Raw genomic sequence first — 25,213 nt, 5'->3', positions numbered from 1 at the left:
TTAATTCCTGTTGGAGACAATGATGACTATTTGAGTCCTGGGAAAAGAGGAAGGAGGTCAAATGATTTTTCTCAATCCCAAAAAAGTAACTTCTCTGGTATGGGAGATCAGTCTATGCTTTCATCCATCTTGTTATACTTTCAGTATTCTCCTTATAAATCATCATTTCATTTGAAAGCACCTCTGTTGTCTCCCTTCAGTTTTTATTATATGGTCCAAACTATCTCCTTGTATCTTCTGGAAGTCCCCATCCTGCTCCCCAACCTCCTTGAGCTTTTCAATTCTGCCTTTTCTAGCCTTTGATTTCTAGTTAACCTCATTCATTTAATCTCTGTCTGGTCATTTCCCAGTCTTTAATCCCATGGAAGCTAAGGATAAGTAGATATCTGTTTCACCTGATGGAAATAATCCTAATCTAAATAATTTGAAAATTATATATTTAATTTTAGCATGTGAATTTTAATAAGGTTTAACCACATAAATAAACATCCATATTTCACACAATGTATACAAATAATAAAAAAGTGAATTCTGTGGATTACAGCCTCAAATTTCTGTTCCATGCTGGGCTCTATAACATATGACTATAGCTCCTAGCAGATCTTCTCTGTGTCCATAATCACCCCCATGAAGGTATTTATCAGTGATTATTTTCACATAGATTTTTATTCATCTAGTACTTTCCAAAGAGGAAACTTCAAAGGCAACAGGAATTGACGCTTCAACTGTGTGCGGAAGTTGTCGACCGTGGCTGTGTGTTAGAGACCCGGCAGAGTGCCTAACAACTAGTGGCAACAGGGCTCTCCCACAGACCAGTTCATTCAGAGTCTCTGTGAGCAGACCCCATCAACCCTGTGTTCCAGAGACTCCTCAGGGAGATCCTGCACACAGCCAGAGTTGAGAACCACCGAGCCTATGGCCAAGAATATGAAGAATGATGATACGTAAAAAAACGTTGCAAAAGTTAACAGTCAGTACTGCATTTAAGTTTGCAATTCAGTATCCTCAAAGGCGGGTAAGGGTCTTCTCTTTGGCCCAGTCTTGGATTTCTGCTTGTCCAAATGTGATGTAAAAAAACATGCCAAACATGTTGACAGCAGCAGACAGGAAAAAGACATTCCTCCATCCCGACACAGAATCCTGGAGACAGAAAACACAGAATTATCAATTTCACAGCTTCTTCCCCACCAGCTCTAGAAATCCTCCATTTTGTGCATTGCAACATCGATGTCTAAGTATAGCAGGGGCAATATGAAATAGCCACTTAACATCTTAAGTTATTGAAGAAGATTTTGTGAAATTATTGGAGAAAGAACGACTCAAATGAACATTGGGCTCTAGGTCGAGATAGATTTTTCTTTAAACCAAAATGAATTAACTTATGCTAATGGCTTTCTAGAAATTTGGATCCCAACATTCACAAAAATATCACATTACTCATTTAAAATTATGCCTAAAATGACATTTTTAAAGTCTCATCCTTGTGTTCTCTCTGTTTAGTTTTGTTTTTGGCTGTTGACGTCAGCACCAATGCCCTTTGGATGGGCATCTCAATATAATGTGAGTTGTATTTGGCCAGAATGTTCTTCCTCCCCAGCCCTGGTAAGTCATAGTTCATTTCTGGCATTTTAGTCACAGTGGATTCCTAGCACTTTGGTTGAAAATGAAACTGGAAACTAGATCACATAAAGATGTATTAAAAATGAAATAAAACTTTTTTGTAAGTTGGGGTTCCTAGGTGGCTCAGTTGGTTAAGCATCCAAGTCTTGATTTCAGCTCAGGTTGTGATCTCAGGGTTGTGAAATCAAGCCCTGAGTCAGGCTCAGTGCTGAGTGTGGAGCCTGTTTAAGGTTATCTCTGTCTCTCTCTTCCCTTGCCCTCCCTCCCTGTTCTCTCTCTTAAAAAAAATAAAAATAAAAATTTTTTTTATTGCAACAATTTTTTATTGCAATTTTATTTTTTATTGCAATTTTTTTATTGTCTTTATTGACAAGAGTCAACTAATAAGTTGACTCTTGTCATCTTGCCACCACAGACTGGTTCTGCTTTATCGTCTGTCCTCCCAGCTCACACTTCACACTGAGTGAGCCTCATGGCCCATGCTCACAGCCATGCTCTTGGCATCATGACCTCACATCTCCTTATTTAAACTGGCCTTGGGACCCTTTGTGTTTCCATTTTGTAATTGTTTCTAATTAGCATTAATCTGAGCAGGCTCTTCATAATCTTTCCCTTCTGTTCCTCTGTCTTCATGTCTTACCATTCCTTGCCATGTATCACTCACTCTGGTCATAACCCACAACTGTTTCATGCTTTTGTTCCTCCAGGAGCTCACCTGTGCTGTTCTCTCTACCTAAACTGTTCAGTTTCATCCATGTAACATCCATTCATTTTTAGAAGTTTGGCTTATGTTTTTTTTTTTCCCTGGGAAATCTGACCTAACAGAGTGTCATTTCGAGTCCCCTGTGAATAGAATGATCATGTTGACATCTGTGCTTGCCATCTCTGTCTGACCACACAGTCTTGGAGAGCAGAGGCCCTGCTGTGAGTCCCCAGTGCCTAAAACAATACCTGCCACTTGCAGACGTTCAATAAACTGGCCAACCTGACTGATAAGGAATCCGGTGGCAGTGGAAGAGATGATTCCTGCGATGAGCCCAAATCCCCTTGAGATTCCCATGAGGAAGCTTGCATACCTGTGGGCCAATGATTTTACACGTGATTTTATACAGAAAGCTGCCTGGGGCTTTTCAGCAATTCAACTTTAATGCAGTTCAATGATCATAGGCAAAGGCATTTTGCCTAATGCAGTTTTTCATTTACCTAGAAACATTTGGGGTAATATTTGCTTGCCTACCCTGAAATCACCTCTGCCAAATCAACAACCAGGGGCCACTTCAGTCTCTGGGGAGCCCAGGATCCACCCCCTACCCCCATCCTGAGGCTGCTCAGCAAGGTAAGCCATTTGTGCAGTGCATTCAAAGTGCCTGGGTTTGAACCCAAAGTGCCTGGCTCTGCCTTTGTGTGACCTTAGGCCTGTCCATTAACTTTGTCATGACTCAGTATTCTCCCCTTTAGAGTGAGGATAACAATGGGGCCTACCTCATGCTGTTGTGAGGATTAGACGTGTTGATATATGTCTATCAAATAGTCTTGGCTCATGGCAGGTGCATACATATGTGGTAGCTGATATTATCAACACTTTGGAAGCTTCTCCAAAACACACATGTGTGGACCATTTCCCAGAACACACAGTTCAATCTCTGGTTGGGGGGAAGCTTGGAAAACTTTATATCTAAATGATTACTGGGCAAGATTAGGAACTGTTGTTCTAAAAATGGCACAGGTCATGGCATGTACTGATATTTCTAGTTATTTGTTATCATTGTACTATCATTTTGTGCATCTCATAACAAGAAGGAGTTGCAAGAAGAAGGATGAGGCCTAACACCTCGGAAGAGTTTGGGTGAGGGGAACAAACAGGTAAAGGCCTTACCTGGGGGCAACATCTAAGGTGTTGATGATGAACCCTGAATCACACAGGTTGCTAGTCCCAGGAATAAGTATCAGTAAAATAATGGTTGTCACGTAACTGGAAGCCACGAAGGGCAGGGCCACGGCACATAGTGATGGAAGGAGGAGGCCTAGACAATGAAACACACCATTAGGACCCCTCTCAGACCATATGTGGAAAAATGGATTAGTTAACCAAGAGCCTGCACCTATTCTTACCTAGAGATGAAAAGAGTTTTCGTACAGTGACTAATCTGAGAAGATTTCTGGACAGAAGGAAATCTGCCAACTGGCCTCCTAGAATCGTACAACTTGAAGCAGCAATAAAAGGCAGGGAGGACAGAACCCCACTCTGAAGGGAGGAAACACATACAGTGACTGCAGATGAGCATACAGCACCAATGTTTATCAGTTCCACAGGCAACCATGCTCCCCATGCCCCCTGCACCCCAGGTAGGTTGTTTTTAGGAAATTAGCATCCTTTTCCACAGGAGAAGAACACTGCCTCAGGTAAGAGGGCCAGTTCCATGGTATTACACTGGTCTCTATAGAAAAGTAATATTAATCTCTAAGGGACATTGAAGGATTTGGTTGATGTGGTGATGTTGCTCAGTGTTGTCAGAACATAGATCCTGCAGGACTCTACCACTCAGTGGTTGTGTGATCCAAGGCACATTTACTTACCTGTACATGTCCCATGTCCATGTCTGGACAATAGGAATCATTACCATGTCTCTCACAAGGTCACTGTGAAGGTTAAATGAGTGGTTATGTGCAAGGCCAGAATGCTCTAGGCAGCATGGAACGATTTCTCCTTATTGCCATTATTGTTTTCATAGAAGTACCAGAAGTATACTCACATCTCTGATGTTAACATGGAGCACAGAGCTGATGTACGTTGGTAGGTATGTTATAATAATGGTGCATAACCAGAAATGGCTGAAAAAACCCGTGAAAATGGCCCAAAGTGGTAGGCATCTGACCATAGCCTTTATGGGGACAGATCGTCTGGGAGAACTGGACTGAAAGGAAATATCTAATCAATGTGGGGTTAGAACAGGCCTGAGAGTGCTTCAGCCCCACCCCCACCCTGGAGATCTCTGCATGGTCCATAGGTAGAAGGGATGCACTGTACCTGTTGAGCCAGTGAGGCCACAATGTATTTCTTTTCCTGGACACTTATGCATGGGTGATGCATGGGGTCATCATAAATCACCGTGAACCACAGGAGACAGCAGACACAGCCAATGCTACCTGGGAAGCCGAGATCCAGTTAAGTTTTGAATAGATTTGTGTGCTGGGAGAAAGGAGTTTCCTCCGAAGTGGCACCTGTTTGTTCCCTTCGAAACACACATATCAACTCATGGTTATGCCACCATAAGGAACTAAACTTTCCCAGTTCTTTATTTCAATTCTTTTACAAATCTCCTTTTTTAAAAAAGATTTATTTATTTATTTGAGAGAGAGATAGCACAGCGGAGGGGCAGAAGGAGAGAGAGAGAGAGAATCTTAATCGAACTCTGCACTCAGTACAGAGCCTGATGCACTGCTCCATCCCAGGATCCTGAGATCATGACCTAAGCCAAAACCAGGAGTTGGACACTTAACTGACTGAGCCACCCAGGCTACAAATCTCCGTTTAACTAAAAATCTCCAGATACCACCTCTCAGATACAGAGTGCCACTTGTCAATGTCAGAGCCCTCTGGAGAGAACATAAGCATGAACATACCATTGCACAGCTGGTTAACTATTCTTAAGACTCAGTTATAATGTTATGTGACTTTAGCAGCAGTTTCTTATTACATTCATTATTGTCTTATTTTGGAAGATCTGAGTAGGATTGAAGAAGATAGTAGTCATACATACATGAAACAACCTGCCAGAAAATCAATGTGACAAGGCAAAATTTCTAGCACATTTGCAAAAGACAGTATTATTTGTATTCAAACAATACATTCATTATGGATTTCCAGAAGACATATTTCTTGACAGTACCTAATTAACATGTATGGATCAAAATGACCTGGGATTAACATCACTAATGAGAGAGTCATACAAACAAGAACCATATTGAATGACATCATTTGGTTAAACAACAGAACAGAAATGTATCTCATTGCTGAGATCTGTCATTTGAAGAAGTTAAAGACTGAATTTGATGGGATAAGCCCTGGAATTTTCCCTAGGGAAAGATGCATTTATTTTTTTTAAGTAGGCTCCACCACCAGTGTGGAGCCCAATGCAGGACTCAAACTCATGACCATGAGATCAAGACCTGGGCCAAGAACAAAAGTCAGACAATTAATTGTCTGAGCCACCAAGGCATCTCAGGAAGGGTAAATTTAAATCAAGCTTTGTAGGATTCACCTAGTAGAGAATAGATTAAGAGCATCTTGGCAGAAATAGTAATTACAATAAAATATGAAGACATGTTTAACATGTGTTTCACCAACTTTTGGTGACACTGACATTTTAACCACAGAGCAACTAGATCTAGTATTTTAGAGGTGGTAGATTCTACAGAAGATGCCTGGGGTGGGAGGGGAACACTACACTCCCAAATCTTCAAAAGTCAACACCACACAGAGCTCATCTCTTAGACTGGAGTCAGGGAGCTACCAATCTTCAACGTTCTTTGTCACTTTCTGTTCAGTAATGGCCATTTTCTCTCATATGGTAATGGGTGACAGGTAATGTGGGCATACAACCAAATGGCTGGCAAACAGAGGGTTTGGGATTATAAGGGAAGTGACTCACCAAAGATGTAGAAGATAAAAGGCCAGCCCAAGGCCTGTGAGATTAGTCCCCCCAGGCAGAGAATGATGAAGGACCCAAATGCTGCCCCTGAAGAGAAGAGGGACAAAAAAGCACTTATGAAAACAGGAAAGGGCTGAGACTGAGTGGCCTCCCTGGACATTGTCTCAACAGAGAGGAGGCAAATTACTAAGTGAGGAGAGTCTCTCTTCCTGCTCACAGATCTCTCCCAATAATGTCATGTGAAGTACTTAGAACTGATAAATAATAATAGTATGCCTCCTGACACTTGAGTGGCTCTTTAACACCAATGAGCCCAGTACAAATCCCTTACTTTGTCATAGAAACTCTCTACAATCATAGCCACCAGTATTTCTTTATAATTAGAGTTGCATTCTGGCAGGGTGCGATACAAGGTTGACAGGGAAGGAAAATTACACAGATTAATAAGACATAGTCCCTGACCTCAAGGAGCCTTTAGTCCAGTTGGAGAGAAAAGCATGAGCAAAATTCACTTTTATAAATATAATATAGACCTTGGAGTTTGAACATATTTTATAGAGACCCACAATAAGAAATGCATTTTACACAGCAACACCATATGTATACAAATACATACACATACATAAACCTTAAACAAAGTGTCATGAATTAGTACTTAGACTCACCATGTGCAATGCACTCCAACATTTTCCATTCTATTATGTTCTATTCTACTCTATTCTATTCACTTTTGTTTTTAAATACTGGTTTTGACCTATTACATTGATTTCATGACTCCCTGAATGGGTCTCAATTTACACTCTGCTGGGGGTGGGGAGGATATGGAATACAGCTATAATGATTTATTATAGTATGCTATGGATGTATACATGAGGAGAGTGTTAAAACTGACAATGAGACTTACAAATTGTAAGCAGAGCTACAAATGAGCTAAGCAGTGAAATGAATGTATTTGGGGTAAACGAAGCTGGAAGTAGAGGACCTTCCGGGAAAATGGGCCCATAAAGTAGGGCTGGAGAGAAGTGAAGTGCAGATTGTAGGTGGTGTGACATGAGCCTTGCTTACAGCAGTATGCTAAGTGGAAAAGCAGGCTGGGACCAGATGGCAGTCCGTCTTTGTATCCACACAATAAGGAGACCAGTCTTTATCTGCAATCATGGAGGAATACATGGGAGTCCAAGCAAGTGAGCAAAAATGCCTTAACTGTGCTTTAAGGAGATAACTTAGCTTTGATGGGAAGAGACGTCACCAGGGAACAAAGCTGGAGGAGAGGGAAAACTGGCTGAGAGCATTTATAAACAAAGAAGACAGCACAACTGCAATGGAAGGAGCCCGAACGCAGGGCTGCTTTGGAGTAAAAATCTTAGGATGCAGCCGTGCATTGGAGCTCGGAGTGAAAGCCTTAAAGAAACCTGACTTTTGTTCTGCAAGTCTACACTTTCAGTGCTACCAGTTGGGGCAAATGGCAGTGATAAAGTCACTGAGTCCTTGGTGTGATCTGATCACATGCAGTGGAGAGGCAGAAGGCAGGACAACAGAGGGTGTGCACTCTGGGGCCAAGCTGTCTGGGCTGAGATCTCAGCTCTACCACCTACTGCTATTCATATTTGGGCAATCTATTTAATCCCTGCATTATGTTAATTCCCTCTTTTGTAAAATGAGAGTTTAAAAAATAACTAATTATCAGACAGTTGCTGTGAAGATTAGCTTGGAATAGCAAAGAACTCAGGGTCAGGTGGGCTCTTTAAACTCAACTTTTCAGACTGATTTCTCTCCTTACACTGTGAAATCTGATAGTCTTAATTCTCACATGTATAGCTTTGCTAAAATAGTGTTTTTATACACCATCAAGTAAGTATTATATAAGTTTACTTGATCTTTAAAAAGAGACAGCAAGCACAAGGTGGGGGAGGAGCAGAGGAGAGTTCTGGAGAAAGACTCTGCGGATCAGGAAGCCCAACACAGGCTCTATCCTGGGACCCTGAGATCAAGGCCTGAGCTGATGGCAGACGCTTAACCCAGTAAGCCACCCAGGCACCCCTAATTTTATTGAAACTTTTTGCATTTATGCCAATTCAAGGTCTAAATGTTTTCCGACAATGGTTTTCTGACCACCCTAGCTCACAATGGTCTCCTGTTTCTGATCCTCAGTGGCTTTCTCTCACAGGTGTTATGTAATTTTCTCACATTGTTAAATTTCTTGGTACCACTTTCTCCCTCCCCCTAAAACATTCCACACAGAGAAGGAAAGATGTGTTGGGGCTAAGCAGATTGCAAAGCTGTAATTCACATGCACATCGTTACCTGAACCCGCAATGCTGGTGAGCTTGCTTCGTTCAAGTGGGGGAGCCCACTTTGCCCAAATTGTAAACTGACCCGTCCATGCCATTCCCTAAAATGAAAATTATCAAGATCTTTGATCTCAAGTAGAATTTAGGCACCTGTATCACACTCAGAATGAGAAAGTTGCTGGATACCTGGGCCATGCCCTGGATTGTCCGAATCACAATAACCAAAATCACTCCGAAGTCGGCAGCCAATGGCGTAAAGAGGGTGAGAAGAGAGGAGATCAGCAAACCAGCACCAAGCATCTGTTTTGCTCCAAATATCCCTGCTAAATATCCACTTGGGATCAGAGTCACTATTATCCCATAGCTGATGGAACTAAAGATGATACCCTGAGTCTCTGGGCTCCATTCATAGACAGAGGCCTGGGTGGGAGAAAAAAAGAAAATTCTTTGCTGAGAAGTTCTGTTAGGAAAATCTACTTTAAAACCAGTGCTGGTTGGGGTTGGTGGGATTCTAGTATAGAAGTCCACCTTTCTGTATTTGTTTGTTTGTTTGTTTGTTTTTAAAGATTTTATTTATTTTCTTTAAAAATTTTTTAAAATTTAAATTCAATTTAATTAACAAATAGTGTATTATTAGTTTCAGAGGTGATTTAGTGGTTCATCAGTTGTATTTTTTTTACCTAACAAATATCCCACTTCTTCCAAACAATCAATTATATCCCTACTCTGCTTCTTTCAGAGTAAAGTAAAAACAAAAGAAATGAAGAAGGAAAGAGTTAAGAAATAAATACATAATAGGAAGACATAAATAATAAAAAGCCATTGGGAGATATTTTGTCTGAGAGTTTCTTTTAACTATTTGCTTCTGGGAGAAGTTAGTAACATGTTAACTCTTGTTTCAAAAATTAGAAAAAGACAACTTTACTAAACTCTCATCAAAATCAGCCTTAAAATCAAGTTTAGGAATTATGGTCTGCCCTGGGAGAGATGACTTCCTAACACATACTGCACATTGATAAAATCACATTCTTCTCATGATGCAAGCCAATAAATAATTTTTGGTAGCCAAGTAGATATGTGGCATCGTGCTATAGATTGAACCAAAGAAACAAAAAATATATATATGAAAATGAACTATTTTTATCTACTTATAATAACTATAAATAATGCAAGATATATGCTTCACATCAGAATTCAAGTTTGAGGATAAAACATCAGTAAAACAGGAAGTTTGAGAAGAGGGGGGAACAATTTGCAAAGGTCCCAGGAAGGAAGCAATACTTGAACCATCCTTTGAAGAATGACTATGATTTGTACAAAAAGAAATAGGAAAATTTATTTTTATTGAGGAACAAAAGTTGAACTTGTCACTTTTGAAATGATATCAAATGATGAGAAACTAATCAGGGCTCTGATTTGCTCAAAGACCTTCCTTGGGCCACTGATAGTAGATATGAGTGTGCTGAGAAGAGAGGCCAGATTCTGGAGGAACACAGCACATCAAGAAAGAAGTTTGGCAACTCGAAGGTATACTGGAACATTAAGCATGAGAATTTGAATGCATAGAATGAATGATGGTGAAAAGACTGGAGGGAGAGAGGTCATTATAAATAAGCTGGGTCCAAGGCAATAAAATCGTGAAATACAAGGGTGACATTAGGAATGTACAGTAAATGATAGTTTAAAGGAAAAATTTAAAAATAGGATATAATCATGATTCTCATATGATATTGTGATAAAGATTTTTACTTATCTCAGTAATCAATGAGGAAATTGGTAAGATGTTACAACTGGTCCAAAGGGAATTCAAAGACAGAGAAGTAGGAATTAATGCTGAATTCGATTTTAAATATATGGCAAAATTGGCTTACTCAACTGAGGGGCAAGTGAGGAGTGTATCAGTTGATTTTCCACAGGACAAAAATCATTTGCAGAGCTATGAGCAAAAGTCTCTTGCATTACTACTTGTTATATAGAACTTAGAGAGTTGCAGAATAGCCCCAAGACAATGAAAGGTGCAGAAGTCTACATAGAATCTGGCAGAAGGCGCGCTCCATGCCAAGTTTTTCATGGAAGACACCTAATATTCTGTTCCTTTGTAGACGGTTTCACAATTTTTTTCTATAGTCTCCCCACCTTGTAATCATAACAATTTCAATGAAGAATTATTTTTATCACAGAAGTAAGCAATATGTCAAAAACAAAATTCCAGTCTTATTTTAGTTTGTCATTGGTACCTCATGCTTCTCTAACGCATAGAATCAAGATCCTTCCGTTCAAACTGGGTTTTCCCTCTCAACAAAGAGCACCATTCTCCATGATAATTACTTACCTCTGTATTAAACTCCTTCATAGATCTGCTGGGGTTGTTGACGGTGTCTGCAAGAGGTCCTTCTGTGGAGGCATTGGGCAGACCATGCAGCTGAGTGCTGTTCACCATGGCAATAATTGCAATGCTCAGACTCACACGCTGGGTAATCATGGTGAAGTTTGAGAAGTGCATGATGAAAGCCAGTCCATAGCGTAATGAACAGAACTCTGGACCTAGAGGACGATATGAAAGTACACAATGAGCATCCTGACTGAGGCCACCTTTTTTCCACTTCTCCCATGGCTAAGCCTGAAAAAGACATCAGAGACCTCACTTAGCTCTACTGCCCTTTTTCACCAAAAAAACCATGACTATAATGCTCCTTTGTCATATTCTTTAGTTGGCTGTAAGAAAAGCAATCTGGGATCTTACAGTCAAGTAAAGCAAATATGACTTTTTCTGGAGGTGTGGGAAGCAGACTGTAACTATAGGAAAATCTAAGAGTCATGTTTTCCCAAAATCAAATGAATGGGGGAGATTATGACAAAGCCAGTGACAAAACCCAAGTCACCCAGCTGCAAGTCAGAGGTCCTATCTGTTTTACATATCTATTCACCGCAAAGCTTGGATGTTTGTATTTGGATAACTGCTTTTGAAGGAAGCTAATCAAATCTCTAATCTGAGAGAGAGTATGCCTAATTGAACACCTCCACTGACTCCTTAGTGTGATATTCACTTAGAAACATTTTTGTTGTGTGTCACTAGACTCTGCCTGCACATGTGTTCAGCTTTTAAAAAACTAATGTGGAGAACCATTTTTACTGAGTTTGTAAGTGATATGGCACTGGATGAGTATTCAATATGCTACAAGAACAACATATTTTTTAAATTTATTTATTTATTTGGGAGAGAGAGAGCAGGGTAAGGGGCAGAGGGAGAGAGAAAATCCTCAAGTAGACTTCCTACTGAGCTCAGAGCCTGATGTGGGTCTTGATCCCAGGACCCTGAGATCCTAACTTGAGCCGAAATCAAGAGTTGGTCCAATGTTACACTGAGTTTACTTTGAGTTTTCATAATGGGTGACATGACTTAAACAAACAAACAAACAAGAAGGGAAAGGAAAAGAACAACCTTGGAGGCAAGTGTCTACTCTTCATTAAAGTAGTCTGCAAACAAGAGGGGAGGGGAGAGTTTACCTTTCTTGGTGGAAGACTTCTCATCCATTTGGCTTCTTTGGGAAGTGGTGGCACACTCTGTGGTGGACTTTCCCTCTGCCCTGAATCTCTTTTACCACAACTGGTTTTTATCTGTGGGAAAAACAACAATCCAAAACATGACACACAAACATATCTAGAATTCTAAGAAAACCATCTATAAAATTACATTGAGTGGGGCTTTCTGCTACAATTACAAATAAATCTAGTTATTTTGACAGGAAAAGAGAATTCATGATCCCCAAGTGGACATGTTTAATTTGATATCTGTACACTGATCAAACTCTCTTTGCAGATACATATACTTACTTCTTTTAGGAGATATCCTTATTCTCAGAATACTGTTAGTTTTGCAGCCATCCCTAAATTGAAGCTTCTATGACTTTATAAGTAATATATCATGCTTATATTTCATCACCCAAAACTCTGCATTCTTTCTGCACATCAATTTAATGAGAAATATCTGCACCCTTAGGTATGTTCATATTCTGTGACTTTAGAATAGAGGCTTATAAGGAATGATAAGATGAAGAGTTTTATCCAAAGTTTCTTTGCAGTATTAGTTATTACAGCTTAATACTGGAGACAAATTAACCTAACAAAAAGGTTTTTAGTGAGTCAATGTTAATTGATCCTTATGATGGACATTATTAAAATAATGTCCCCAACATGTGGATACTCTAGTGTACAAAGCAGTTGCTGTGTTTGTGTTGATACCTGCATATCCACAGAAAAAGAAGCAGATTCATACAAATGCCAGCAGTGGCTAATTCTGCATTATAGAACTTGGTGGTCACATTATTCATTATGATTTTTCAGATCCACCTAGTGATTTGTTTTTTTTAAAACAAATCATAGATACTCATTTTATACCCAGAGGAAGCTAATTTGAAAGAATGATAATTAGCCTTCATTAGCAAAGACAGGATAACCTTCTTTCTGCTTGCCAAATGTCTCTAGAATTCTAAGAATAAGATTTCCCCCTCTAAGTTTTGAAATTTTCTTTTTTTATTTACCTGGACCTAAATAAATGCCCAGCTGCTAAGCAAGAGAAGGTCAGCACCAGGAAACATGTTGACTTTTGTCCTGCTGTGGAAGGCTTTCGAGTCTTGCTAACTTCTGGATGATATCAGGAGTCTGATTCAGTGCTTTTCACTCAGATCCTAGCTGAAGCAAAATGGAATGGACACCTAGTTTACCCAGAGTTTGGACCATTTTCTATCTGATTTCCCTTAATGTGAGTTCCCCAAGACTTACCTGAAGGGAACTTCTTATCTGTACATGCAGCTACTAGTATCCATACTCTACTTACAGCTTTCCCAGCAACTTCTCCAATCAATCTGAACTCTAGAGCTGAAAGATGCTCAGAGATCCTCTGGCCCAACCATTCAACTTACTGACGAGAAAACTGCTGTGCAGAAATCTGAGGAGTTGACACCAAGTCACACAGTTTACAGAGCCAGCACCCGGTCTCCTAAAGCCCAGACTGGTGCTTATCCTATCTGTGAACACTACTTTCCCTTTATGTTCATATTTTAAGCTCAGCTTAGAACACAATATGGTAGTTTCATTTTGAGGTATTCTACAGGGGGATTTATATGGCTTTAAATGGTTTTAATCATTTATTCCAGAACGAAATTTGATGATGAAAATACTTTCAAGTGGAGCTTTGAATTTTAAGAGAATAAAAATGACTTTTTATTACTTTTTTTTTAGTGGAATTATATCACAAACCTCTCACTTAGTCCTTCCCCTTCCACCTGTTGTCATCATCGTTATCATAGTTTTCATGATTTCACACACTGTTTTGAATTTTGCCTCAGTTGCTGATTTCACTTGTTAATTTCCTACTTCCTTTGCATTAGACAAATAGAGAAATTGAGCAGATATCACAAATCACTCTAAACTAGAGTCTCTAAGTGATGTAGTAATAGAAACTATTTTGCTAACATAATCACAAAAGCATATGAAATGATGGGGTCTGAGTCCTGTTGTGACTAGCACTCAGAGACAGTGGGTTGAGTCTGAGCCCAGTCATAAACACTGTTAAGGACCTGCCCATTCAGGGGTGACACTTCTAAAAATTAGTGAGTCCCAGTGTCAAAGCTGTAAGTAAATGTAGAAAAATTGAATAGACATTCAATGAAACTTCTTTTAAAAATAATTTGATGATACAGTATAGAATTGTATTTTATATAAAATTAATAATGTAGACAATATGGCTTATACACAAGCAAAAGAATAGGGCTTTTTTCCTATTTGCCTCCATCTGGAACTCACTGCTTTGTTATAGTAGTCTTTCTATTGCTCTTAGATTTCTCCTAATCCTCAGCCCATCTTGCATCATCTCTGTTAGCCAAGTCCCCCAGTTTACTCAGAGTAAATGTTACATGTGGTTGAAGAGTATGAACCTGCAGTTCAAAGGGCATCCAGGGACCAAACTTTTCTGTGCCATTCACAATCTGAGTAAACCAGGGCAGGTTTCATCAGCTACCCGAGCTTTAATTGAATAGGAAATAGAAAAAAGCAGCACATATGGAGATGATATTATTTCATGGGACTGTTGTGAGTGGAAAAAAAAAAAAGGTATGATGCATGCCTTCTAAATGTAAAATATGCATCATAAATGTTATTGATACAAACAATAGCAATAATAATCAACAGTCAAGATTGGCACTAAGGCCCTCTCAGGTTAGTAAGTACAGATTTACAAGAAATAAAATACATTCCTGTAGACGTGCTCTTGATTGATTGTTCAATTGGTTTCAAACATTTCCTTTTAAAAGAGAGTTCTTCTGGGATGCCTGGGTGGCTCAACAGTTGAGTGTCACCTTTGGCTCAGGGCATAATCCTAGAGTCTCAGAATCGACTCCCGCATCGGGCTCCCAGCATGGAGCCTGCTTCTCCCTCTGCCTGTGTCTCTGCCTCTCTCTCTGTGTGTGTCTCTCATGAATAAATAAATAAAATCTTTTAAAAAATAAAATAAAATAAGGTTCCTCTGAATGAGACCTTGGGAAATGGGGGAAGAAGGGATGTATCTTGCTACAAACATCAGAGAACTCAGGAAGAAGCAATGTCTTCCATGTTAGTAAAACTGAGGGCCCTTTTTATCACCTGTCTACCTTTCTGAAAGATTAGTAGTGCTGAAATAAGACTGGTTATTCCAGTAGGTCATTTATGTCAGGCTGTCAATTCACTAATGGATTTAATCATGAGAAAAAGAAAAGAAAAAGTGTATCAAGCACCAATAGAGGGTGATCCTAGAAAGCAGGCTAACGCTCAAATCAGTGCAGTTGGGTCACTGCCTCCCGGGACTCACAGCTCAGCTCAGCGGGAGATCTGTAGGAGTGCCTGTGGGCCTTTCCTCCAACCGTAGGCTTCTCTTCCAGGAGAAGAGCCCAGCTGCGCTTTGGACTAGGGACCTTCTCTGGCAGGTTGGGAGAAGGCAACTTCACAACGTTTTCACCTAGGGCTTCCCGCCATAGCACCATCATACTAATCTCTCTGGGTACCTCTCCTGAGCTGTCCAATGAGGGCAACAAACGGGGTGAGCAACAAAAGCATACATGTTATTCTTGCCCTTAATATTTTTTTAAGATTTTATTTATTTATTCATGAGACACACAGAGAGAGGCAGTGACATAGGCAGAGGGAGAACAGGCTCCTTGTGGGGAGCCCGGTGTGGGACTCTATCCTAGGACCCCAGGATCACGCTCTAAGCTGAAGGCAGATGCTCAACCATGGAGCCACCCAGGTGCCCCTCTTGCCCTTAATCTTAATCATGACTTCATATTCTCCTTTCCTTGAGAGACAATTTCAAATATACATAGAAATCTGAGAAGACTCATTTGCCACAGCCTCCAACCCCAAACCTTGTTCGTTCTGATCCAGTATTTCATCCTACAGTGAAACCCATCCAACTCATCAAGGTGTCACAGTTAATATAGAATCCTCAGAGAAGGCATCATTGCCCAGTGTCCATTGGCACTGGTGGTCTCTCAAACCTTTCTCTAGAGTATCGATTGAATTGATTGCATGTTTCAGAAAGTCTCTTCATTTTGGAACCAGAAACCGTTTCCAGGTGGGAATTCTTAAACTGCTGTTAATGGTTTTCCTCTGACTCCCCCTCGGACTGTTCCTTCCCTTTAATGGATCTCTGATTGATTAGTAATTATCCTCCAACCCAAAAAGAAGAAAAGCACTTACCTTCACCATTAAACCAGTATTTTAAGCCCTAGACTATAAGGCTACTTGAAGAATTTTCTGTCCCTTCCTCCCTTTCCAATAATTCCACAGAGTTTCACAAGGATAAATAATGAGCCACGTGGCAGTCAGACAGCCTCAGGTCCAGCCCTGCATCCTCAGAGCAGAGCACCCGGGTTTGACTCTGCTGATTAATTTTTAACCTCATTTTCAAGTTTTTACTGATACGAGTATCTCAAAAGGTGACATCATGTTTTTCTGCTTTGAACTGTGCATACAACCAAAAAAAGTCAACAAGCATTTTTCCTGAAAGGAAGGTGGCATGGTATGGATGAAAGACCAAGGCTCTTGGGATTGGAGAGATGATGTGAACCCCACCTTCACTTCCTCATATTTTCTTTCTTTCTTTCTTTCTTTCTTTCTTTCTTTCTTTCTTTCTTTCTTTCTTTTTCTTTCTTTCTTGATGTTATTTATTTATTTGAGAGAGAGAGAGAGAGTATGAGAGGGAGGAGGGTCAGAGAGAGAAGCAGATTCCCTGCTGAGCCGGGAACCAGATGCCAAGCTTGATCCTGGGACCCTGGGATCTTGACCTGAGCCAAAAGCAGATGCTTAACTGACTGAGCCATCTAGGCGCCCCTTTCTAGAATTTTCTGTGGCTTTGGACAAGTCACTTAACCCCTGTGAATTTCACTAGTAAAGCAAGGGTTATATCACTCAACTCATGGGGTTATTATGCAAATTGGATGAAATACTTATGCTATGCTAAATACTTATGCTAACTGGTATGCTAACTCACTGGTAGTCAGTCTTCAATAAATGAGACGTTTCCACTAAGAGGTTCTGGTAAGTTGTCTAGACTTTCCTTAAGCTTTTAGTGCCCATGTTCTAATAAACTTTGGCTAAACTGCTATCTTCTCATGATGATGCTACCCTGTGTTGGGGAACATCATCAAAGACATGTGACCCATGAGCTAGGCCTGGGCACTCAGAGGCTCCTCAGCATCTCCTGGGAATGTGGGTCCCATTTGCCTTTTCCACTGCCAGAAGCTGTAAGGACGTAGCCTTGAGATGGTGATGTGGTGTTGAGCCTACCTATAGGATACACGACTGAGCCCAGTTAGGGCCTCTTCATAAACTTCTAAGAATTGGAAGATGGGTGCTGAAATCCATTCATTTTGCTGCCTCCTATGATAAGCATCTTTCCCTTTGCTAATATTAAAACTGCCACCGGCTGACCTGGAGTGGCCTGCTTCTGTGTTCAGTCTTTCCTTGTCCTCTGAGTACAGGGGCCAGTTTCAGATAATACTCAGGATGCTCCCAAGAGGGCTACAAACCAACACCCTGCAGTCTTCCTTCCTGTTTTTTATCCGAGCCTTAAGTGCTCCAATCTCTGCTTGACTCTTGATTCTTGGATTACATCTTATTTATGAATTTTATTTTGTGGTCCTTGGTTGTTACTGGATATTTCCAACTTGACTCTTATAAAATGAACTGCCTTAGTTGAGTTGTCCCTGTGGGATATGTCCCACCATACTTCTTGGAATAGTCTACTGGGGCCAGCACCTTAGTTTAGCTACTTTGTTTCTTTGTATTAGCTTCCTGTTGTTGCTGTAATAAATTAACACAAACTTAGTGACTTAAAACAACACATATTTATCCTCACAGTTCTAGAGGTCAAAAGTCCAAAATGAGTTTCACTGGGCCAAAAATCAAGAGGCCTGCAGAACCACCACACTCATTGGAGGCTTTATGGGATAATCCATTTCCTTACCTGTTCCAGCCTCTAGAGGTCACCACTAGCTTTCCTTGGCCCCTTCCTATATCTTCAAAACCTCTTTAAACCTAACTCTGTTCCATTGGACTTCTTAAAGGGGAATTTTAAGAGTCCCCCTTAAAATTTCTTGCAGAGCTGGTTTGGAGGTCACATATTCTTTCAGTTCCTGCCTGTCTTGGAAGCTCTTTATCTCTCCTTCTATTCTGAATTCTTGGTTGCATGTTCTTCTCATTTAGGACCCTGAATATATCCTGCCAGCCCTTTCTGGCCTGCCAGGTCTCTGTGGAGAGCTCTGCTGTTAGCCTAATACTTCTTCCCATAAAAGTCAGGGATTTCTTGTCTCTTGCTGCTTTAAGGATCTTCTCTTTATCTTTGGAATTTGCAAGCTTCACTATTAAGTGTCGAGGTGTTGAATGGTTTTTATTGATTTTAGGGGGGATCTCTCTATTTCCTGGATCTGAATGCCTGTTTCCCTTCCCAGATTAGGAAAGTTTTCAGCTATGATTTGTTCAAATACATATTCTGGACCTCTGTCCCTTTTGGCGCCCTCGGAACCCCAATTAAACATAGATTTTTCTTCCTCAGGCTGTCACTTATTTCCCTTGATCTATCCTCATGATCTTTTGTTTGTCTCTTTTTTCCTCAGTTTCCCTCTTTGCCATCAACTTGTCTTCTATGTCACTCACTCGTTCTTCCACCTCGTTAACCCTTGTCGTTAGGACCTCTAGTTTGGATTGAATCTCATTCAATTGATTTTTAATTTCTGCCTGATTAGATCTAAATTCTGCAGTCATGAAGTATCTTGAGTCCTTTATGTTTTTTTCTAGAGCCACCAGTAGCTTTATAATAATGCTTCTGAATTGGCTTTCTGACATTGAATTGTAATCCAAATTTTGTACCTCTGTGGGAGAGAGGACTGTTTCTGATTCTTTCTTTTGAGGTGAGGTCTCACTAATTTGGGGAATATAAATAATAGTGAAAGGGAATAAAGGGGAAAGGAGAAAAAATAAGTGAGAAATATCAGAAAGGGAGACAGAACATGGAAGACTCCTAACTCTGGGAAACGAACTAGGGGTGGTGGAAGGGGAGGAGGGCGGGGGGTGGGGGTGAATGGGTGACGGGCACTGAGGGGGGCACTTGACGGGATGAGCACTGGGTGTTATTCTGTATGTTGGTAAATTGAACACCAATAAAAAATAAATTTATTATTAAAAAAAAAACCTAACTCTGACCCTACTGCCTCTCTCTTTATAAGGACCCTTGTAATTATATTGGACTCACTTGGAATATCCAGGAGAGTCTTCCCATCTCAAAATCCCTAACTTAATCACACATGTAATATGCCCTTTGCCACACAAACTGACATATTGACAGGCTCCAGGGACTAGGACGTGGAAATCTTTGAGTGGAATTATTCAGTCCACTTTTAGGGCAAGGAGGAATAGCAGGGAGAACTGAAAGGATAGTTCCTTCCTTCCTTTAATGAAAATTTTGGTTATTGACTTATTATAAATACATCAAGTACTTGATGTTTGATGAAAATAGTTAAAAAGAAGATGGATGACTTTTTTTTTTTTTTTTTTTTTGCCTAGTGAAGAAGAAGATGTGAGATTTTCTCATTTGCTCGAAGGCACAACATGACTTGGCAGTAGTTCTAGAAGAAAAAGTAGAAAAGAGCGGATCCCCCAAACAGGGGTAAATGTGCTAAAGAGATATAGTCCACAGTGTCCAATGCCACAAGTAAGATTCAAACTGTATTCTTCAAGTTGCATATTTTGTTTAAATAGTGTAATTGTGTAGTTGAGTTTTGCAAGCTCTTTGGAGGGATCCTGTGTGTTTCGAAAGCCGCTATATTCACAGCTCCTGGCACAGCATTTGGCTTATAGTATGTATTCATTAAACATTAATTTACTGAGAGGATGAATTCTTGAATCATGCTCCCCATCAAGAATCAAGATTTCTGTAGCTGCTCCAAGCCCTTCACCCTCTTCATGATTTTCACATAACAAAGTATTGTTAAATCAATTCCCTCTGGGAGCTCTGTATAGAAAGAACAAGTATCTGTAAATTACTTATAAATATCAAGTGTAATGTAGCAGAAAAGATCAGATGTCCTTAGAAAGTTAGGTCTCTCTGGCCTGGCATTAACAGCTGTTTCCAATCAGAGCAGATTAATTCCACACTCTTTTTTGAGAATTTACTGTTCCAGATGTGATAACACTGATTTATTTAAGATCTGACCCGTGACTCCACAGAGGTTGTAGTCCACTGAGTGAGACTATACATAGACAGACAATTGGGATGAAAAGTGAAGAAAACAAACAAGACACACAGGAACAGAGATACTGGGAGAAAGCAGCTGAGGACCCTGCCAACAACACAGGGGTGTCAGGAGAAGGCTTCCAAGAGGAGACACGGCTGTGATTAGTCTCCACAGGTGATGTGGGTGAGTCAGTGATGTAGGGGAAGGACCTCCCGGAAAGAGCAAAGGCCCAGAGGTTCAGTGTGGGGAATTGCAATTGTTCAACAGGACCAGAGATTAAAGTGCAAAGGCATGACAGTGATTTGGAGAACTGACTGCAAACATAGGAAAGATTTTTTTTTAATCATTTGCTTTTCCCAGTACTGGAAATAACTAACTAGGAATGGAAATAGAAAGGAGTTTTTAACGTTCTCTAGCAACAAAAATTGCAGGAGTTTTTGGAACAAGAACATCATTCAAATAAGAAAAGTGTGACTCAAGGAAAAGAAAACAATAAAACTTTACTAAAGCACATAAAGCAAGATCTGGCTAAATGGAACTATGTATTATATTGCTGGGTGGGAGCACTTAATATAACAGTATTAATCCTCTCAGAATTAATAGATGTATTCAGTGAAAATCCAATTCAAAAAGGATAACTGGAAGGGCGACCTGGAAAGAGCTTGAAAGCCCATCAGTGGGAGACCAACTGAACAGATTGCAATACACCTTTATATATAAAAGAAGTGGGGTGCCTGGGTGGCTCAATTGTTGAGCATCTGCCTTCAGGTCAGGGCGTGATCCTTGGGTAATGGGATTGAGTCCCACATTGGGCTCCCTGCAGGGATTCTGCCTCTCCCTCTGCCTGTATCTCGGCCTCTCTCTGTGTGTCTCTCATGAATAAGTAAATAAAATCTTAAAAAAAAAAAAAAAGTGAGCAACAGTTTAAAAGAATCAGTTGCACCTAAACCATTGGATTTGGATGCTTTTGTATAATGTCATATAATTTAAGTGAGTAAATCAGATGCAGAGTACATAGGAAGGGAGTCCATTTTCTTTTCTTTTAGGCTGATTTTGCCTCGTTGTTCCAGGTGAAAAGGAGACTATGGAACCTCTTTCTTACCTTTTCCCTAGACCTGCAACCTGATCACACCTTTTGAGACCAAGGCCCCAGGTGGCAAGAAGAGACAAAGAGGGACCAACCAAGTCCAAGTATACCCAACCAACCAAGTATACCAAAAAAAGAGCAGCTTTTGCTAGAATTTTAAGATAAAGAGAGACTCTTAAAAGTTACAATGGAAAGCTAACAGATTATCTATGAAAGGAACAACTTTTTATCCAATGGAGGAGTACCTCAACAATAAAGTAGAATGCAGCAAGGGAGAGACAGAAATCATCTGTATTTGTCCTGCTCAGGACTTGCAGTGTTCTTATAATTTGAGAAATCCAGGTTCCTGATTCCAAAAAATTCTTACTTATTATCTCTCCAAATACTTCTGCTTTTGCTTTACTGGATTGACCTATAACAGGCATACAGAATCCTTTATCTATCTTTGACTCTTAACTGCATTTGCATATACATGTTTTTCTTGTCTTTCTCTTCTGTTCTGCATTCTGAGCAAATTCCTCAAAATTTTCTTCCACTGCCTTAAGGCAGCACATCTGAAATTCAATGTGCATATGAATTACCTGGGGAATTTGTGAAAGTGTTGAGTATCTCAGTGGGTGTGGGTTGAGCCTGAAGTTTTTTGTTCTATGAAACTTCTAGAATGATGCTTATCCTGAAGTTATTAGCCCATTGCTACTTTGTGTAGAAATGCTCTTATACTCTCTTTCACTATATTTTGTCTATAATTCAGTCTGGGAATAATATTTAGCCTAAGATTTATTTCAGCAATAAGCTTTCTTCTTTCAAGGTCTATATTTTTTTCTAGTATTTCTAAATTTTTAGAATAGTCAGTTTTTCTTATTTAACTTTGACCTATTTCAATTTCATAATTTTCTGGTGTCTATGTGGAAGTGAATCTTTCATTTATTTCCTTAAGCATCCTAACCATAGTTATCTTTGTCTGACTTTAAAATTATTTTCATCTGGAATAGATTCATAGGGTATTTGTTGAGTTTGATCACTGTCTTTTTGGTTTATGTTACCTCATGAATTTTGAAATTTTGGTGTGCAAACAAAATTTCAGTGTTTTTACTTGTCTGTCTCCGAATCTCTTTCCTCTTCCTTCTCTCTCTCCCTCGGGGCTTACCCAGCACTTTATTGTGTTGCCTTCACCTGCATTTTAAGGTTGATATTCTAGAACCATGCCAGGTTTTATACTAACATTCCAGGTCTCCTGTCTTGCAATGATATTCCAGCCATCACAAATCTGGTCTCTGATCCTGTAGGAAGCTTAACTGAGATTCTAGCTACCAGCCTCAGTCTGTATTTGCCTCTCTACCTCTTTAGGACTATGCCTTGCTAAGGCTTGTAGCCCTAGACATATCAGGCTACAGATTGGTCTGCAGCTTCCTTTGTGATGTGGCAGACAGACTTAAAGATGCCTCCATGATCCCTCATGTCTCCTCAAGTCCATGTCTATGTTTATGTCCTTGAGTATGGATGTGACCTCTGATTTGCTTCTAACCAATGGAATATGACAAAGGTGATGGGATGTCATTTCCACAATTATACTGTGTTATATTAAGTTATCCCCTGTCTTGTTAACAGATCTGCCTCTCTGTCTCTCCTTTGCAGGCTCAGAGGAAACAAGTGGTTGTATTTAGGAACCCCCATATAGGAAGAAACTGTGGGCAACCTCTACTAAGAAATTTAAACTTTCAGTTCTGCAGCTGTAAGGAACTGGATTTTGCCAACAGTCTGAGCTTGGAAGTAGCTATTTCCTGAGTTATGTTTTTGATGAGACCTCAGAATAAGTTAACAACTAGATTGCATTAAGGTGAGACCCTGAAGCAGAGAACCCAGCTAAGCCATGCTTCAACTTTGGATTTATGGAAGCTCGGTCAAGAAAAAAAAAAAAAAAAAAGCAGCATTGTGGTAAGCCAGCAGGACAATTTTGAATAGCTCTAACGTTTGGTTCATCGGAGCCTTGGAAGTAAAGGAGAAATAGCATAGAGTGGAAAAAAATATTTGAACCAATATGGACTGAAATCATCTCAAATACAATGAAATACAGAGTCAAGATAATCAGAAAACTTTAAACAGGATAAATCAAAAAAAAAAAAAAAAAATCCATGCCCAGGATGGATTAGAAGTACAACATGCTGTTCTGAAAGTTCTCCTCTCAGTTTCAAAAAGAGAAATAGTTTGGGGATTCCTGGGTGGCTCAGCAGTTTAGTGCCTGCCTTTGGCCCAGGGCATGATCCTGGAGTCCCGGGATCGAGTCCCACATCGGGGTCCCTGCATGGAGCCTGTTTCTCCCTCTGCCTGTGTCTCTGCCTCTCTCTCTCTCTCTCTCTCTGCGTGTGTGTGTGTCTCATAAATAAATACATACATACATACATACAATCTTTTTTTAAAATAAAAAGAGTGAGAAATAGTTCAAAAATAAGCAAGCAAAAAAAAACAAATAAACAAGGCAACATAAAGCCATTGGGGGTAGAGAGAGATATAGACCAGACCATGGGAGTGAGAGTGAGATTTGATATTCAGAGGGGTGTGTGTATGTGTGCGTGTGTTTGTGTGTTTGAGAAACAGAGACAGAGAGACAGAACTCTAGTCTCAAAGGGAAGAACCGAGCAGCCTATCTCCTTGGGATCCCTTCATCTCACAGCCTAGAAGGCGCAGAGTCCTCACTGAACGTGAGCCTGGTCATATAGGTCAAAGGTCAATGGGACTTGGGGGTTTTTTAAAAGACTTATTTTGAAAGATTTCATTTATTTATTTTGAGAGAGACAGGGAGAGCATGAGAGTGGGGTGAAGTTTAGAGGAAGAAGCAGACTCCCAGCTGAGCAGGAAGCCCGACGCAGGGCTTGATCCCAGGACTCTGGAATCATGACCAGAGCCAAAGGCAGACATTTAACGAACTGAGCCACCCAGGCACCCCTAAAAACTTATTTTCAAATAATTTCAAATTTACAGAAAAATTGCAAAATAAATATAAAGAATTATCCTATACCTTTTACCTAGATTTACCGATTGTTAATATCATGCCACGTTAGCTTTCCTTCTACCCATCTATCTATTTATAGATCTGTGTCTCTATATATAATTGCTGAACCATTTGAGGTAAAGTTGCAGATATCATCCTCTATCCTTAAACATTTTATCTCCAAATTTTAATTTCACTAGCTGTTTTCATGATGTTCTCTCTTAACATTTCCCACCCCACTCCTAGTCTGGGATCACACACTGCATTTAGTTGCCATTTTTCTTTAGTCTTTTTTAATCTGGAAAAGCTCTCAGCCCCTTCATCTTTCACAATAGTGAGTTCTTAAAGGATACGGGGGAGGTGTTTTGAAGATTACTTGAACTTTTAAACATCATTACAAAGCGGCCCTGGGGTCCAAAGATTTCTTGGCTGTAGAGTTTAAAACAGGTGGAAGATCATAGGAGTCACAGAAAAGGGTCCAATCCAAGGGCTGATGGCCTTCTCGTCCCTGCACTGCTAGTTTGGGCATTGAGCTAAGGACATGGCAGCACCTCCATAACCCTGAATGGTGTTGAAGATGTTGAGGTGTCTTAGGGGTGGGAGATTCCTGGAAGGGAGGCTGTCTGAGATTGAATTTGGCTATACTAAGAGTCAGGGGATGGTTGTAGTCCATCTTGGGGTAAACTCCACCTCAGAGTAGGCTCTGTATGCAGGTAAGGGGTCTCTAGGACCTGAACTTAGTCTGTCTGGGCCCCCTCGAAGGGAGACGATTTGGTGAGGAAGGGGAAGAGCCTAGCTTGGGATGAGTA

The 25,213-nt window shown here is 40.2% G+C and overlaps 1 protein-coding gene across 9 annotated transcripts in view; it reads right to left on the bottom strand.

Moving 5' to 3' along the window:
* Positions 1-431: 431 nt before the first annotated feature.
* Positions 432-25,213, bottom strand: part of SLC17A2 (solute carrier family 17 member 2) — a 76,649-nt gene continuing 51,867 nt past the window's right edge. For 3 of the 9 annotated variants that reach the window (XM_077886263.1, XM_077886267.1, XM_077886266.1), the window contains exons 5-16: positions 13,105-13,255; positions 12,071-12,181; positions 10,896-11,107; positions 8,750-8,983; positions 8,577-8,664; positions 6,273-6,359; positions 4,649-4,767; positions 4,374-4,535; positions 3,733-3,865; positions 3,497-3,644; positions 2,572-2,696; positions 432-1,140 (exon numbers count right to left, since the gene is read on the bottom strand). In XM_077886263.1, the coding sequence (XP_077742389.1) occupies positions 965-1,140; positions 2,572-2,696; positions 3,497-3,644; positions 3,733-3,865; positions 4,374-4,535; positions 4,649-4,767; positions 6,273-6,359; positions 8,577-8,664; positions 8,750-8,983; positions 10,896-11,107; positions 12,071-12,098 (1,512 nt within the window). In that variant the 5' untranslated portion in view covers positions 12,099-12,181; positions 13,105-13,255 and the 3' untranslated portion in view covers positions 432-964. Of the gene's footprint in view, positions 1,141-2,571; positions 2,697-3,496; positions 3,645-3,732; positions 3,866-4,373; positions 4,536-4,648; positions 4,768-6,272; positions 6,360-8,576; positions 8,665-8,749; positions 8,984-10,895; positions 11,108-12,070; positions 12,182-13,104; positions 13,256-13,345; positions 13,512-16,294; positions 16,689-25,213 lie in introns of those variants that run through there. The other 6 variants (XM_077886270.1, XM_077886265.1, XM_077886269.1 and 3 more) reach the window with 6 other exon arrangements.

The sequence above is a fragment of the Canis aureus genome, chromosome 37 (genome assembly GCF_053574225.1).
Source record: "Canis aureus isolate CA01 chromosome 37, VMU_Caureus_v.1.0, whole genome shotgun sequence".
NCBI classification, from domain to species: Eukaryota; Metazoa; Chordata; class Mammalia; order Carnivora; family Canidae; genus Canis; species Canis aureus.
The sequence above is the reverse complement of the archived record's forward strand: the minus strand, read 5'-3'. Positions and strand labels throughout refer to the sequence as shown.